The sequence below is a fragment of the Ursus arctos genome, unplaced genomic scaffold (genome assembly GCF_023065955.2).
Source record: "Ursus arctos isolate Adak ecotype North America unplaced genomic scaffold, UrsArc2.0 scaffold_19, whole genome shotgun sequence".
In the NCBI taxonomy this organism is placed as follows: Eukaryota; Metazoa; Chordata; class Mammalia; order Carnivora; family Ursidae; genus Ursus; species Ursus arctos.
In genome coordinates this window covers 6,316,596-6,335,678 of record NW_026622863.1, presented here as the reverse complement: position 1 = coordinate 6,335,678, position 19,083 = coordinate 6,316,596, and the positions used below count along the sequence as shown (strand labels likewise).

General features: G+C 34.7%; 1 protein-coding gene across 5 annotated transcripts in view; it reads right to left on the bottom strand.

The window, feature by feature from the left end:
- Positions 1-19,083, bottom strand: part of PHKB (phosphorylase kinase regulatory subunit beta) — a 212,737-nt gene that overhangs the window by 112,943 nt on the left and 80,711 nt on the right. For all 5 annotated transcript variants that reach the window (XM_048223672.2, XM_044382543.3, XM_057313882.1 and 2 more), the window contains exon 7: positions 14,583-14,698. In XM_048223672.2, coding sequence (XP_048079629.1) covers positions 14,583-14,698 — 116 coding nt within the window. The remainder of the gene's footprint in view (positions 1-14,582; positions 14,699-19,083) is intronic.

Here is a 19,083-nt window from a genome sequence, read left to right as displayed (position 1 = left end):
TACACTTACCAAGTTTAATAAGAGCTTAATATACCCATTCAAACACTCTTAGCTTAGGGTCCAATAAAATAGGCATTATTTTATACTCAAAGAACAACTGATCACCACACCTCTCATTTTTTGCCATATTCTTCTCTTTGTCTAAAATGTGTACTCCTTTGGCCTCTCAAATGCCATATACAATAGTGCTGAAAAATGGGAAAATCCCAATTTCATTAGAAATGTGACACTGTCGGGACGCCTGGGTGGCTCAGTCAGTTAAGCATCTGCCTTTGGCTCAGGTCATGATCTCAGGGTCCTGCGATCGAGCCCCACATCTGGCTCCTTGCTCAACGGGGAGTCTGCTTCTCCCTCTGCCTGTTGTTCCCCCTGCTTGCGTGCGCTCTCTCTCTCTGACAAATAAGTAAAATCTTTAAAATAAGAACAACAACAAAAATATGTGAAACAAAAATGTGACACTGTCATCTTATAAATGTTAACCTTTAAATATTTTAGATCAAATATCTAGTTTATTGTACTTATCGTAATTTTTTGTTTTTACTTAAAGCAACGCATATGCCATTAATATCTTTTGAAAATAATGGTCTATCATCATCTAAGCATTTCTTTAAAGCAGTGATTACAAAAGTGTGGTTCCCAGAGCAGCAGCATTCCCTGGAAACTTATTAGAAATGGCAGTTCTCACTCCTATCTGGGGGTGGGATCCAATAATCAGTGTTAAAAAGCCCTCTAGGTGCTTGAATGTGCTTTAAATTTGAGAACCACTGCTCTAAGCTATTCATGTCATCATGATCCACATTTTCTATGGGTTGTTTACATGAAATGTTCTCAAGTAAGCACTACTTTTATTACAGGATAGGGAAACTTATTTTGAAAGAATGGAAAAACGGGGAAACTTAATTTGAAATACATGCATGGAAAGGTGGAACAGACATAACTTTCCCTAATTCCTCTCACTAAATATAATTAAAAACCTTGGACACTATGTAAGCAAACATAAAAAGGTTCAGAAAATGGAAATAAGGCAGACTGGCTAAGAACCTCAGGATTCTAGGAACAACACTGTGGTAATCGCTCTGAGTTTCCTTTTTGCCTCATATATAACAGACTTGAAGAAGCCAACAACTAGGAATGCCAGTACACAAAAAGCCCCAACAAAAACCTGTTCTCTCTTGCCAAAGGAGCAGGAAAAGGGCAGCCTAGCAAAACAGAAAACTTTTAGACAATAACCATTCAGAAAAAAACTGTGGTTTTCGCCCCACCCAGTCCTATAAAGGCTGAGTGGAAAACCTAGACTTCTACCAGAGTCTATAATGAGAAACCATACCCATTCACCAACCATCCCAGCTATGATGGTATCACAAAAGTCCAAGGAGGAAGCAAAGACTTTTCACTCCCAATGGGCGGTAAGTCTCCCCTCCTCATACTGTGAAGATCACACGGAGAGCCTAGATTTCCACTCTTACTCATCAGTAATGAAATGAACCTCCTTGTCCTGCTGGGATGGCATCAGAGGAGGTCCAGTGGCGAGTCAGCACTTTCACTAATGCCCAGCTGTAAGAAGACTACACCCTTCCCTATCATGTAAGTGGAGGCCAATTAGGAATAAGTAATGAAGCATTCCTATCCTTTCCAGCTAGGGAGGTTATCAGCGGAGGCCTACTGGGGAACTATACATCCCACCCAGACCTAGAAGTAACAAAGATTCTCCATCTTGGGTGTCAACAAAAACCTGGCAATACATTCTCACCTGGTAATAATACAGTGATGCTCCTGTCCCTTGCCCCTACCAGAGTGGTATCAATAAAATACAGTTAAAGTAAAAGGTAAAAAAAAGATTCCACGGTCTTATAATACCCAAATGTCCATGTTTCAATAGAAAAAATCACTCATCATATCTAAAAACAGAAAGATCTCAAACTGAATGAAAGAGACAGTCAATAAATCTTAACACTGAGATGAAAAAGGTGTTAGAATTATGGGACAAAATTTTAAAGCAGCCATGATAAAAACGCTTCATTGAGCAATTATGAATATGAGTGAAACATATGAAAACATAGAAAGCCTCAGCTAAGAAACAGTCTCATCAGGGGCGCCTGGGTGGCTCAGTCGTTAAGCGTCTGCCTTCGGCTCAGGGCATGATCCCAGAGTTCTGGGATTGAGCCCCACGTCAGGCTCTTCTGCTGGGAGCCTGCTTCTTCCTCTCCCACTCCCCCTGCTTGTGTTCCCTCCCTCGCTGGCTGTCTCTATCTCTGTCAAATAAATAAATAAAATCTTAGAAAAAAAAAAAGAAACAGTCTCATCAAAACTGTTAGAATTGAAAATACGATAATCAAAGCAAAAAGCTCAATAGACAGGATTGATGGCAGAATGGAGAAGACAGAAGAAAAAAATTACTAAATCGGAAGATAAAACAATAAAAATTATCCAATCTGAGCAAAAGAGAGAAAACAGACTGTAAAAAGAAAAAAAAAATGAAGAGAGTCTCAGTGACCTGTGAGACACCTAACATTCATGTCACTGGACTCCCTGAAGGAGAGGAGAAAAAGGGCAGGTATAAAAAAAAGTACTTGAAATAATGTCAGAAAACTTCCCAATTAGCAAAAGACAAAAGCTACAGATTGAAGCAGCTAACTCAAACAGAATAAAATAAAAATATCCATGCTAGGACACATCATAAGTTTTGAAAACTAATACAAATTAAAAATCTTAAAAAGGGGTGCCTGGTTGGCTCAGTGGGTGGAGTGAGCAACTCTTGATCTTAGGGTTGTGAGTTCAAGCCCCAGGATGGGTGTGGAGATTACTTAAAAATAAAAAATCTCGTAAAAAAAAATCTTGAAAGTAGCCAGAGAAAAACATCCTGACCTATAGGAGGAAAAACGACTGAATAACAGTGAATTATCAGAAACCATGAAGGATAAAAGGATGTGACATGAAAATTTTCAAGCACAGAAAGAAAAGAACTGTCAACCCAGAATCTTATATGAGTAAATACATTCTTTTATCTATCAATTTATCTATCTGAGCAAGACATTCTCAGATAAAAGAAAAATAAGAGATCTGTCACCAGCAGATTTACCCTAAAAGTATGACTAAAATAAGTTCTCAAAACAGAAAGGAAATGATAGAAAGAGGGAAAGAAAACAACCTTGGAACAGTCAAAAAGGAAGAAATAATATGATAAGCAAAAACATGGGTAAATATAACAGGATTTTCTTCTCTTATATTTTATAAATTATGTGTAATAGTTACAGCAAAAGTTGTAAAACTGTGGTTCTAAATGTATGGGGAGGAAATACTTAATTATATTATAAATGGGCAAGGGTAATTCTTTATTTCCCTCCAGCTGGTACAATGATGACATCAATAAGCTGACCTGTTGTGTATAAATAATGTAATACCTATAGCAACCACCAAAAAGCTACACAAAAAGATACATTCAAATCCAATATACATAAATCAAAATGGAATTCTAAAAAATGTTCAAGAACCCACAGGAAGGTAGAAAAAGAAAAAGAGGGAAATGAAAAACAGAGAGAATAAACACAAAACAGAAATAAAATGGCAGACTTAACCCCAAACATATCAATAAGATCTAACTATATCAACTAAAAGATTGGCAGAGTTGAATTAAAAATATGACCCGGGGTGCCTGGGTGGCTCAGTTGGTTAAGCATCTGCCTTCAGTTCAGGTCCCTGGGATTGAACCCCACATCGAGCTCCCTGCTCAGCAGGGAAGTCTGCTTTTCCCTCTCCTTCTGTCCCTCCCCCCGCTTGTGCTTGCTTGTGCTCTCTCTAAAATAAATAAACAAAATCTTTAAAAAAAGAACAAAAAACAAAACTAACCATGACCCAATTATATACCGTCCATAAGAAACCCACCTCAAATGTAACAATATAAGCAGACTGAAAGTAAAAGGATAAAAAAAGAAATACCATGCAAACATTAATTTAAAAAAAGCAAGAGTGACTGTTCTATATCAGATAAAGTAGCAGAAGAGCAAAGAAAATTACTGGAGACAAAGAGGGATATTATATAATGATTAGATGGTCAATTCACCAAGAAGACATAGCAATCCTAAATGTGCATGCACCAAATAAAAGAGCTGCACAATACATGAAGCAAAATTGATAGAACTAAAAGGGCAAATAGACAAAACCACAATTATAGTTGGAGACTCAACACTCCTTTCATAACAATTAGTAGAACGACTAGACATAAAATCAGCAAGGATATAGAAGAACCATTAGCCAGCAGAATCTAATCAATATTTTTATAACATTCTTGCTATGGAACAAATTATGTCTCCTGAATAAACATACACTGAAGACCCAACCTCCAGTTTTATATATTTGAAAATGAGGCTTTTAGAAGGTAATCTGGTTTAGATTAGGTCAGGAGGATGTGGTCTTCATGATGGCATTCATATCCCTGTAAGAAGAGATACCAGAGATCTTCCTTTCTCTCTCCCTCTCTGCCATAAGAGGACACAGTAAGACGGTAACTACCTGTAAACCAGGAAGACAGTCCTCACCAGAGAATCAAATTGGGTGGCACTTTGGTTTTGCTCTTGGACTTCCTAGCTTCCAGAACTATAAGAAATAAATTCCTGTTCTTTAAGCTACCCAGTCAATGGTATTTTATGATAGCCCAAGCTGACTTTAAAAATCTACATAACACAAGTTGAGTACACCTTTTTTTTCAAGTACCAATCAACACAGACCAAGATAGATCATATCTTGGCCATAAATAAGACCTCAAAAATATAAAAGAACTGAAATCATAATGTGTTCTCTGACAACAATGGCATCAAACTAGGATCAACAACCGAAAGACAATAGGAAAATCCACCAACACTTGTAACAAAACAATACATGCCCATCTACACAATCCACATGGGTCAAAGAGGAAGTCTCAGGTGAAATGAAAAAAATATACTTAATATGAGAAGGAAAATATAACATCAAAGTTTGTGTAGCACAGCTAAAGCAATGCTGAGAAATTTGTAGCACTAAATGCATATCCTAGAAAAAAGAAAAAAAGCTTCAAATCAATTATCTAAGCTCCAACATAAAGAACCTGGAAAAAGAGCAAAATAAACCCAAAGCAAACAGAAAAATATATATAGATAAGAGTAGAAATCAATGACATTAAAAAGAGAAAATAATAGAGAAAATCAATGAAACAATGGATTCTTTGAAAAGCTAATGAAAAGTTGATAAACTGCTAGCAGGGCGGTCAAAGAAATAAAAGACAAAAATGACCAATATTAGGAATAAAAAAGGAAAGATCACTTACAGACATAGTAGACATCAAAAGGGTAATAAGAAAACACTACGAATGTTTCTACATACATAAATTTGACAACTTAGTAAAAAATGAATCAATTCCTAGAAAAGCACTACCATTACTTACCCAATATGAAATAAATCATTTGAATAGCCCTATAACTTTTAAGGATATTTAATCCATAATTTCAAAATGGTCAAAAAATAAATAAACTTCCAAGCCTAGATGATTTGATTAGAGAATTTTATCAAATATTTAAAAAAAGTTAACACCAATTTTACATACTCTATTCCAGAAAACAGGAGAGAAAGCACTTTGGGTTTTATTTTATGAACCTAGCATTACCCTGATACCAAAGCCAGACAAAGACAATACGCAAAAAACCACTATACACCAATATCCCTCATCCATATATATATATTAAAATCCTTTTCAAAAAATTACCGAACAGAATTTAGCAATATATAAAATGAATTATCACCATAACTGACCAAGTGGAGTTGATTCCAGGGATACAAGGCAGGTTCAATAATCAAAAATCAATCAGTATAATCCACCATAATATTAACAGGCTAAAGAAGAAAAATCACAAGATCACATTAAGTCTCTATAGTATTGATGGAGGGATAAACACAAAGAAACCCAGAAACAGACTGATACAAATATGCCCACTTTATTTTAAACAAGAGCACAAAGGCATTTCAATGGGGGAATGATAGTCTTTTTAACAAATGCAAATGATGCTGGAACACCTGGACATTCTTAGGTAAAAAAGAGAAAAGGAATAAGAACTTCAATCTTAGTCTCATCAAACCTTATACAAGACTAACTCAAAATGGATCATGAACTTAAATATAAGACATAAAATTATACAACTTTTGGAAAACAAGTTGTTGAAGAAAATCTTAAGGATCTAAGGTTAAGCAAAAAGTTATCTGACTTTATACCAAAGGTACAACCCATAAAAGGAAAAATTGATAAATTGAATTTCATCAAAATTAAAAATTTTTGCTCTGTGACAGACTCTGTTAAGAGGATACAAAGAAAAGCTATAGACGGGGAGAATATATTTGCAAAACACGTATCTGACAAAGGACTAGTATCTAATTTAAAAACTATCAAGAAATCAACAATAAAAAAAAATCCCAAGTGAAAATGAGCAAAAAAGATGAAGAGACATTTCACTGAAGAGAATTTACAGATAGCAAATAAGCACATGAAAAGATCCAACACCATTCAGTATCCACTAGGAAATGCAAATTAAAACCACAATGAGATACCACTATAAACCAATAAGAGTACCTAAAATAAAAAATAATGGTAACACCAAATGCTGGCAAAGATGCAGATAAACTGTATCGCCCATACATTGCTGGTAGGAAAGTAAAATGATATAGGACTCTGAAAAACAGTCTTGTAGTTTCTTTGAAATCTAAACAGCAACTACCTACCAACTGTACTACTGGAAATTCATCCCCGATAAATGATTGTTCACACGAAAACCTATAGAGACCTTTTTCTTGCTATTGGTTGCATGTGCTTTAGATGTTATATCTAAAGTGCGATCTTGTCTAATTCAAGGTCACAATGATTTACAACTCTGTTTTTTTCTGTTTTATAGTTTTAGCTCTTACATACAGGTCTTTGGTCCATTTCCAATTAGTTTTTACATATGGTGTGAAGTAGGTATCCAAATTCATTCTTTTACATGTAGATATCCAGTTGCCCCAGCACTATTTGTTGAAAAAACTATCCTTTCTCTACCGAATTATCTTTGTACTTTCATCGAAATCAACTACCATAAATGTATGGACTTATTTCTGAATTGTCAATTCTATTATTCTATTGATCTCTATATCTGTTTTTAAGCCAATATCACACTATTTAATTATTGTAGCACATTATTCTACATATAATAAGCATAGTACTGTAGTAAATTTTGAAAATGGAAAATGTGAATCCAACTTTGTTCTTTCTCAAGGCTGTTTTAGCTACGCTGAGTCCCTTCCATTTCCATATGATTTTAGGATCAGCTTGTCAATTTCTGCAAAAAGACAGATCTTTGTTATAGATTATTACACTGATCACGAGATATCTTCACATTTTTTTATGTCTTCGCTAGAATCTATGCTGACCATTTTACCCTGGTTTTCAAAAACAATCTGGGTTTAAGATACTGTCCTATTGACTCAGATCTGCAGTCTAGCATTTCACCACCAGGAAAGTAAGTACCTGATGCTTCCACAGGTTAAACAAATTCCATAATATTTCACATGGTACTGCTAGTATACTCAAGACAAGGACAGTGGCCTCTTTTAATACCCAAAGATATTTTAGAGAAACGACAAGGCCTGGAACCTAAAGGAATAATGTCCAAGTGAGGAATATGTGGTGGTTTAATGCACAAGCACTTACATGCACCTAACCTTAGTAATACCAGAAAATTTCCCCTTACGGTGAGGTATATGTGTTATTAAGATTGTTTGCAGTATTCTGAGAAGTGAGAGAAAATTACTTATTCAAAAGGCAAATACAAAAGAAAGTCTGTATTAAATACATAATGTAGCCAGCCCAAGTTTCTGTCTTTAACAATGGTACATAAAAACAGTTAAGAGATGAATTTGGAAATTGTCTTAATAAACCATTACATAAGAAACAAACATTGTGCCTGGAATACAGTAAATGTTGAATTCTTTCCATTTTAACCTGCTTTCCCAATGTGATCGGTTAAATAATTGGACTTAATTGAAATTCACAAATACGTTAATTTACTATCCACTGGTTATTTGAATCTCTGGCAACAGCAAGCTATTTAGAAACTCAAACATATTTCTAATGTGATTTACATTTTATTGGCAAATACAATCCATTATGTTGTAAGAATTAAAATATTTTACTGGCACAAGACACTCAGAAAATTGAATTATTCTATGATTAGCTAATGAATATATTAATATTAGAGGACTATTACCAATAGAACATACACCAATTTGTTCTTGTAAGGTGTTACCTCAATATTCACTTAAAAGGGTTAAAAGCAACATTTCTTGGGATATAGCTTGTAGTAATGTGATTTGTTACTTAAATCAAGCTTTACTAGAAAAAAGGATGGGTTTGGACTAAGTGGTTTATAACCCACCATGGAATCCAAAAAAATGAGATTGTAATGGATGTTCACGAATTGTTTAGTATGGTAAATATTCATAAAATGAAGCACAATGGATGGATAGTTGCATCTATCATAACTCAATGACTGGAACACCAAAAATGACTTAAAAGACTAAGTAACTTTAAATAACAAGAACCATATAGAAAAAATATGGACACTAAAAACATCTTAAACTAAGTGGTGTTATGATGGTTACTTATCTGATATTTTAATGATGACTTTCAAGAGAACAGAACATAAAACCATAAAAAAAATCACATTTAAATTTTTTGCTTCTATGGTCTTTATATTGCAAACACAAGATTTAACAAAGTAAAAAATAAAGGACATTGTGCTGTTAAATATAAAGTTCTTTTAGGAGTCAATGTTTCAAAAACTTATCTTTCCATTTGGGCATATATCTACATTACTAAGTTATTAAATAATAAAGTATACATTTATGCTTCCCAATAACCAAAACGATTCAAGGTCAGGTTTGAGATTCAATCCTATCTTATAGAGGACTCCTCTCTTCTCCAAAACAAAGTGTTTTGGTTTAAAGAATTTAAAGGTAGGCCTGAGGAAAAGGAATATCCTTATATAAATGAAGAGGGGGAAATATTCAGATTAAAATACCTAAATTAAACTTGGAGAGGTTGAGAAGACTACTTGGATATTTAATTTTGGGGGTTAAGAATTAGTGCTACAATAAATATGTACCAAAATTATATATGGAGGAAAATGCAATTAAATCAAGAGAATTTTTAAACATATAGGAACTTGCGAAAAGACTTAGGGACTGAACAGGAGAAAAGAGAACTATCTGATATAGTTCCAGACACCTTAGCAGAAACTGAAAGGAACATGTTGCTTGAGGAAAATAGGGTCAACAGAAAAACCAGGAGAACTGGGAATGGTTACTTAAGAAACATTTTAAAAAAGAATCATTGTAACCTTAGAGCAATAGACCCTTTTACTAAAACCCTGAAAAAGGTGATGTTGCTGCTAGAATGGGATTCAGATAAATGTAACGAGATCATTTTTTACAAAAAACTTCTGGGGTTTATCTAAGAAATACTAAATAATTAAAGAATTTGAACTAAAAGAGATACCAGCAAACCTGGGGCTGAAAAGGGCAGATCGGCAAGGGGCTGACCAAAGCATTAAGCTGAATCAAACTTTAATGATTACTTTAAGATATCCTTAAAACTTGCCAAAATTTCACCAAGATTGTACACCCTGCTGTTACTTCAAACTTCAGGAAACTTTTTAAGACTTTAAATTGCAACACGATACAGCTGAAACAACTTTCCATTTGGAGGCCAACCACCTGGAATCCAGTTCTAGCTCTACTACCTAGTGATTTGTATTATTTAAGGTGTGTGTGTGTGGGGGAGAATCACAAAATCTTCTAAACTTTAACTTTCTCCTGTATAAAAGGCAGTAATATGTTCCTGGTGTGGCCTAAATAAAAAATATTCTGTAACTGTACAGAGCCAGAGACTGCAATTATTAAATAACAGCTGAGCTTGGAGGCTGAAGAGGGAGCCTCTGACCTCAGAATACTACCTGCATGCGTATCGGGGGCCCAGAGGCGGAAATCTTTGATCAAGGTGCAGCTTAGAAGGGATGTGTGCAGTGTGGCAAGGAAAGGAAGAAACTTTTATCAAGCCAGTCACTTTGGCCAAGGCCTTAGTGAGCACCAAGGAACTAGTCCGATTGTGCTCTTTTTCTGACTCCTGCTAAAGAGATTGTATAGTGCAGAGATGAAGAGAGGCAAAGTAAGTTAGAAGACAAAAGGACAGTATGAACACTTACTTACAGGAGGAATTATTGTATATTATTTCGGGATGTCTGAAATTATGAGAACAGCTTAAAGATATAACAAGGATATAGTATCAAGCAGTACAGATAACATCCAACTAGGAACAGATAGTTCTGGGACAGATAACAAGTCCCTGATTAGTAGCAGCGCTGCATTCTACGACCCATGCGTAAGTGCAGACTCCCAGCCTCCTACCACTATTGCCATCACTGAGCCCATGAGTGCCATCTGGTTCAGTTCTCCTGCAGTTTCAAAACAGACCCTTTTGGCACCAGACGTGACACACTCAAAACATGCTGGTGGAGATCTGAGTTCAGAAATGTTTGGGGGAGCAAATGCTTAAAGTTCTTTTGGGGAACTGTAAAGTGATACACCATAGAAAATTAGGAAATCAATGTTAAATGTGTAAAACCCACCATCCAAATCTAAATGGCGAACTTCATTTCCTATCCATTTGGATAAAACTGACCTGCCAAAACTAAGATTGATTTAGCACACAAAAGATGGCAAAGAACATCCCATAATGATCTTCTGAGTCTCGATATAAAATCCTTAATGATTCAATCTAAAAGGTTGGCACCTCGGTTACGTGAAAACATGTTGGAGCCTCTGTGTTTTTTCACTGGGGACATTCCAATACCCTCACTTTCTAGGGTTAATGGTAACTTTTACCCAAGGTTCTTCCTGAGTTTAGTACAGTTTTGTAAACAGAAAAACCCCTACTCCAAATATTTTATACTGAAAATGTCAGTGGGTTCACACTGGAATATACTAAATGGTTATTAAAAAGCAGAGAAGGGGGCTGATAAATCATAAATACGAAAAGGTACATTTAAAAAAATCACCTTTTCTAATTAGATACACTTTCTTGTAATTTGACTGATAATCTTGAGTGTTAAGAACTTAATTTGAATGATAGCTGAAATATAACTTCCTATTTATTTTCCTATTTTTAGTATTTGCCAGAATTTCTTTAATACCCGAATTGAACTTTCCCACAAATCATTTCTCTACTCCACTGACTCCTTCCCTGATTGCTACTATTCTGTTCTATATTTCAAAATGCCTCATAAAATCATAAAACTTATAGAAAAATGTGTGTAAATTAGTTTCCTAAAGTTAACAGAAAAAATCCTCTGTTTCAATATTTGTTATTAACATACTCTGAAATGTGTAAGTACACTTCCATTCTAGTGCTTACTTCTGCTCAGGTAGTCAAATGATCTGTATATATTAACTTCATCATTGCAACAACTTTATAAAGTCGAAAACTATTATTGTCTTCATTTTGTAGATGAGGAAACTGAGGCATGGGGATACTATCCAGCTAGTGATCTGGGGCCAGTTTTTAGTTTACTAAGTATCTTGTATCAGCTTAACTTTTGTGTATGACTAGTCCTTCTATTCAAAAAAGTATATCCTCTTAACCAGTGTTTCCTAAACTGTTTCTGTAGTTCACTTAAGTCCCAATGATCTAAACTGACCTATAGGTGATAACCTTTGAATCTTAAATCTTTTAGTGTGAAACAGACAAGACTAATTAATTGAGCTTTACTTTTCTTTTTTTTAATTCAAGTATAATCAATATATCGTGTTATTTTAGTTTCAGGTGTACAATACAATGACTCGACAATTCTATATATTACTCAGTGCTCGTCAAGACATATATATTCTTGGGGCACCTGGGTGGTTCAGTCAGTTAAGTGTCTTGACTCTTGATTTCCACTCAGGTAGTGACCTCAGAGTTGTGAGATCGAGCACCGCACTAGGCGCTATGCTGGTCATGAAATCTACTCAATATTCTCTCTCTTCCACTCCACTCCCTCTCGAAAGAAAGAAAGAAAGAAAGAAAGAAAGAAAGAAAGAAAGAAAGAAAGAAAGAAAGAAAGAAAGATAGATACATATAGTCTTGGGACACCTGGCTGGCTCAGTCAGTAGAGCATGGGACTCCTAAACTGAGGGGCTTAAGTTCAAGCCCCATGTTGGGTGTGGAGCCTACTTAAAAAAAAAAATAAATATATAAAAATAAAAGATATGTGAATTCTTAATCCCCTTTATTTGATCCATCCCCCAACCACCTCTCCTCTGGTAACCCCAAGTTTGTTCTCTGTATTTAAGAGTTTGGTTTTTGGGGTCTCTTTGTCTTTCTCTGACTTCACTTAGCATTATACCTTCTAGGTCCACCCATGTTGTTGTAGATGGCAAGAGCTCATTCTTTTTTATGGCTGAGTAATATGCCATTATATATCTATAGATATAGATATAGATATAGATATAGATATAGATATAGATATAGATATATCACATCTTCATTATTCATTCATCTATCGATGGGACACTTGGATTGCTTCCATATCTTAGCTGTTGTACATAATGCAGCAGTAAACATAGGAGTATACATATCTTTTCAAATTAGCGTTTCCATTTTCTTTGGGTAAATACGCAATAGTGGAATTACTGGATCATATGGTAATTCTATTTTTAATTTTTTGAGGAACCTCTATACTATCCTCTACAGTGGCTGGACCAATTTACATTTCCACCAACAGCACATAAGGATTCCTTTTTCTCCACATCCTCGTCGACACTTATTTCGTGTTTATGATTTTAGCCATTCTGACAAGTGTAGAATGAGATCTCATTGTGCTTTTATTTGCATTTCCCTGATGATTAGTGATGTTGACCACCTTTTCATGTGTCTGTTGGCTTCTGTAGAAGTCTTCTCTGGAAAATGTCCATTCTGGTCCTCTGCCCATTTTTTAACCAAATTGTTTATTTGATGTTGAACTGTATTATTTATATATTTAATTGTATAAATTATTTATACATTTTGGATATTAACCGCTCATCAGATATGTTTTTTGCAATATCTTCTCCCATTCAGTAGGTTGCCTTTTTGTTGATGGTTTCCTTCACTGTGAAAAAGCTTTTTATTTTGGTGTAATCCTAATTATTTAATTTTGTTTTTGGTTCCCTTACCAAGAGAAAAATATTTCCGTGACTAATGTCAAATTAATTACTGTCTAGGTTTTCTTCTAGGAATTTAATGGTATCAGGACTCACATTCAGGTCTTTAATCCACTTGGAGTTTATTTTTGTGTACAGTATAAGAAACTGGTCCAGTTTCATTCTTTTGCACACAACTATCCAGTTTTCCCAATATCATTTGTTGAAAAGACTATCTTTTCCCCATTGCAATATTTTTGCCTCCTTTGTTGCAGGTTAATTGACCATATAAGCGTGGGTTTATTTCTGGGCTCTCTTTTCTGTTCCATTGATCTATGTCTATTTTTTTGCCAGTACTATACTGTTTTGATTACTGTAGCTTTGTAGTATATCTTGATATACTTGTTGATCTTTCTCAAGATTGCTTTGGCTATTTGGGGTCTTTGTGGTTCCATACAAATTTTAGGATTAATGTTCTAGTTGTGTGAAAAATGTCATCGGAATTTTGATAGAGATTGCATTAAATCTGTAGATTGATTTGGGTAGTATGACCAGTATAACAATATTGGTTCTTCCCATTCATGAGCATGGAATATCTTTCCATTTGTTTGGGTCACGTTCAATTTCTTTCATCAGTGTTTTACAGTTTTTGGAGCATAGGTCTTCAACTTCCTTGGTTAAGTTTATTACTAGGTATTTTATTTTTGGTGCAATTGAGCTAAACTTTTCAGTTAAAAGATAACCTCCTGGCATAAAATTTGGATATTTAAAAGGTGCAGTCAGTCACTAAAGCTATCTCCTAACCTTAAGGAGTAAAGGAAATTCATACACCACTAACATCAGTCATAAGCTGTTGTTGTTTATCAAGCCCACTAAATCAGAATGCAAGATGTTAATCACACCTCCTACAGAAAACGATAAATGTTAAGCTTTGTATGAAGGGTGTGAGTATCTAGTTAGGAAAAAAAAATCAGCTCTACGACATGGAAGAGAATTTTATGTGCAATGAATATACATCTGGTATTTGGCAATTTTAATGTATTTGATCTTTCAAATGGTGTCATTTCAAAAAGGAAAAAGGTAAAGAATTAGTTGAGCAGGAAGGCCAAGCCTTGGACTGGAAGCCGATATGCATGTACTGACACCATGGGAGGTTGGGAAAGATAGCCTGCTTTTTTTCTTCCATCTGTTTTTGGGCACTGAGAGTAGTCTTGCTTTAATTTTAAGTGAATTTCATCTGCATCATATATAGAAAAAAAAGAGATGAAAATTAAGATAGAAACCATAGTTGCAATTTAATACTTTGATTTTTTTTATTCAAATTCCACATACTTAAGTTAAAAAAAAAAAACACTCAAAAATCAGCAAATTACCTTGAATGTAGCTCTGTGCTGCCATTATTGTATTTGCTTCCTCTTTCCCAGACACCAAAGTCGGGTACACGGTAAACTCTTTCTACACAAAATACAAGGTTTTGAATAAAAGAGACCTAAAAGAAAAGAAATGAAACATAAGGACATATACAGTAACAGGATCTTTAGATAGTGATAAGAGCAATAAGATTATCATTTGAAATCCAATTACACACTTGCTACCAAAACTTTCTTAACGTGCTCAAATTCTTGTGTTTTTTATATTACTATGAGTATTCTGTTATACCTGGTTTTTCTAATATAAAGCCTAAAGTGAGAACCTAATATACAGTACAGAGATAAAATTTAAATACTGTCAATTCTCCAACTATAATTTTATATAATTACTGTTCATGGAGACTGGGTATCTTGAGAATTAAGAAAAATATAAAACATTGATTTATAATAGGTAGTATCTGTTATCTACAATGTTCACATGAAATGTTAAATAAGTCTAAAACTTTGGAGATAAAAAGGTATTTCTCAGATCTAAAATGAGTCAGCCCATTAACTGACTTGTTAAGATTAACCTGGAGTCTTGAGTCTATTAATCCTAGAATCTAATATTCTTCCGGTCTTTTCTACAGCTGTAGATACCCACTCTTATAAACTCAAAGCTAATGATTGGAGATGAGCTCTAATCAACAGGCCAGAGTCACAGTTTCCTTGTAAAGATTTTAGACAATTGATGAAATTTAAACTCTCAAAAGTAACTATAGAAAGCAAAGATTATGGTCAGCTCTTATTTTAAAAAACTGTTCATTTTAATAAAGACAATATCTTAACTGGGCTACTGGTCTTAATTACAAGGTTTTAAATTTAATTACCATGTTTGGTTCAATATCACAAACTGAGTATGTGTACTTGCCTATCCATCCTTCATCTCGAGATCCCTTCTGAAGTGGCAATACGTACCTCCCACCTCCCCCCATACACATAATTAATATAATGTATATACTTTTAAGAATGACACAATAATGGGTGGAGGGGTGCACTAAATAGGTGATGGGCATTAGAGAGGGCACTCGTTAGGATGAGCACTGGGTGTTATATATAAGTAAAGAATCACTAAATTCTACTCCTAAAACCAATACTACACTATATGTTAACTAACTTGAATTTAAATAAAAAACCTCTTTACACAATTATGATACATTATTTTATTTGAAAAAAATAAAATCACTATAATAAAGTATACACAAAATTACAAAAAGAATGACACATTAATAATACTAAAAAACCAAGGTAAGATTTCACCAGTACACCAGATACTGTCAAATTATAGTAGAAGAAAGCAATAGAAAAGAATTGTTTGAGAAATCAGAACAGAGGAAACCACAGCCTCTTAAAGTGATTCTTCTTTGTTATCTAGGATCTCTAGAAAGCTTTTAAGTCCAGAGTCAACAAATACCTTGCTCAAGAGTTGATCAGAGAGCAGTCTACCCAGATTCTCTCACAACAGATGAATGGCTGGGACACTGGAATCCCTGACATTTCCACTCTGCATCCCAACAGAGATGTCTGCCCTTAGGGCCAAAAACAGCTGACATATTTCAGTGAAGAAAAAAGCAATTAGGGTGTTGGAGCCTCACAGAAATAGAACAGAGCATAAGATAATTCTAGATTTCCACAAAACACACACCTATCCCATAACTTCCCTATCTAAGAGTGAAGCATTATATACCTATAGTAAACTTTTTTTTTTTACTTTGAATATTAGTGAGGGTCTCCCCAGCTTTCCTAGTTCCTTGCTAACTTGCCTATTTACCCTAAGAAAAACCTGCCTGTAGAAAAATCCTGGTCTATTTTCACAAAATCTGTTATCTTTAGCTCTTCCATGGTCTTTAGAGTTATTTAGATTCTACAATACATACAGAAAATACTTTATACATTGTCAAGTCTTCAGGTTTAAAGATTTGAAAACCACTAAGTCCTCCTTCCTTTCATAACAAACTTCTCAAGTATATAATCCATATTCCTGTTATTTCCTTCTCTGGGGAGGACTTTAGGCCCAAGTAAGGCAGTCTGCTCAGAATGCCTACATGGTATAATAAGTGCCTGGAAAGGCATTTTTGGCCAATAAGCCCTGTGAGGAAAACTAAAATATCATTTACATTCTAGTTCCACAAGTAAGGAGTCTGGAAATTGCCATTCCGCTCCATCCTGATAAGTAAAAAGCTGAACACACTGAAAAATTGGCAACTCTTCTTATATCCATAAGCTGGGGGAGTGGGAGGAGACAGAGCATACTGCTGCCCTAAAACTGGAGAGACCCACAGGTGAATACAGGCAGTCATGGCTTCCTGGAGCAGAGACTCACGAGCAGAAGTCACCTTGGGAACAGTGCCAGGGTAGTAAAACCTGAACTGTAATTGAACTGCTAGAGGCTCAGTTAAAAACTGAGAGTTAAAACTCGGAGAGTTAACATCTCCAGGAGGACCAAGTCATAAGGAGTTCCCCACAATATGTTGAGACTTATGATATATTTTATATTCATATATATATATATATATATATATAAGAACCACCAGGTTCCCACAGAAAATGTTTGAGGAAAATGACCTATGTCTTCCAGCAGGGGGAGGGGAAAATAAACCATTTTGAAATGTAAGTATCCGTGCTTTCTAAAAGTTCTTGTTACGCCAGTTCACTTTTACAAAAGACCTACATTACTACCTGTTTTCACTAACTGAAAGAAATCCAAAGAGGATTTTCACTTTAAAAAAAAAAAAAGTACTGTACTAGTGCAGGTCTTTCGTAAAAGCAAAGTGGTGTAATGCAAACTTATGGAAAGTGGGGGATAATCTTCACTTACACATTGAGGCTTACAAAAAAGGTTCCTTAGGAACACTCTACTTTCAGATTGTGGGGGAAATCTCTACATCAAAACACTTCGTTTTTCATAGCAAGGCTTCAAATCAGTGGAAAATAGTTTACTAGACCTTGACCTACTGGGCTGTTAGACCCTAACTGACCTGGGGAAAAGGCAATACCCAACTCCAGTCAGCTCTAGCCTTCCACATGAAGAAGAGAAATACTCAACTCGAGCCTACTATAGGTATCTTATTCCACTTAAGGGGAGAGGAAAAAAAATGAGATACACTTGTGAAGTTCATAGTCCAGAGGCATAGGCTAACTACAAGACTAGACCTAATCACAGGATTACAGAATACTGTTCATCCCGTCCCCTCATATATCACCACCACATTACTAAGGGCCTATTAACAACAGTTCCTTTTATAGTACACCATGTCCAGCTACTAAGAAAAAATTACAGACCATATCAAAAAGAAAAAAAAAACCCTCACACAATTTGAAGAGACAAAGTAAACATCAGAACTATATATGACAGGGATGTTGGAACTATCAGACTAAATTTAAAATAACTATGACTAATATGATATGGAATTTGTTGAATGAAGTAGTAGTAAGCAAGAACACATGGGCAATGTAATCAGAGATGGAAATCCAAAGAAAAAAACTCAAATATGCTAGATATAAAAAAATAGTATAATAGAAATTAAAAATGCCTTTGATGAATATATCAGAGATTCAACACAACTGAGGAAATATCTTGGCTAGAGGCTATATAAACAGAATCATTGAAAACTGAAAAGCAAAGAGAACAAAGACTGAAAAACACAGAACAGAATATTCAAGGGCTGTAAGACAACAAAAAAAAAGTGTAATATACACATAATAGGCATACCAGAATGAGAAGAAAGAAAGAAAAAAAAAGGAACAGAAGAAATATTTCAAACAATAACAACTAAGAATTCCCTCAATTAAAAGTCAGATACCAAGCCACACATACAGGAAGCTCAGAGAAAACTAAGTAGGATAAATGTCCCCCAAATCTACATCTCAGCATATCATTTTCAAATAACAAAAAATCAAAGTTAAAGAAAAAAATCCAGAAAAAAGTCAGAGGAAACAATTACCTTACCTACAGCAGAAGAAGGCTAAGAATTACATTCAACTTCTTTTCAGAACCATTCAAATGAGATTGGAATGAAATACTAAAAGTGCTGAGAGAAGGCGGGGGGGGGGGTGCGGGGAACACTATCAACCTAGAATCCTGTACCCTGTGAAATTATTCTTCAGGAGTGAAGGAGAAATAAACTTTTTCAGGTAAACATAAATTGAGGAGATTTGTTGCCAGTAGGCCTCTCTTGTAAGAAATGTTAATAGTTCTTTAGAGAAAAGGAAAATAGTACGATAGAAACTCAGATCTAAATAAGTGAAGGTGAAATAAAAAATTTTATTTTTATTATTCTTGATGGGTTTAACAGATAACAGTTTGTTCAAAATAATAAATAGCAACAATGTAATTGATTATGTATATTTATATCTACATGTATCCTTATATATAAGTAAAGTTAATGACAGCAAAGATACAAGGAAGGAATTAGGGTTATTTTGTTATTATCAAGCACCATGCATGAAGTGGTATAGTGTTATT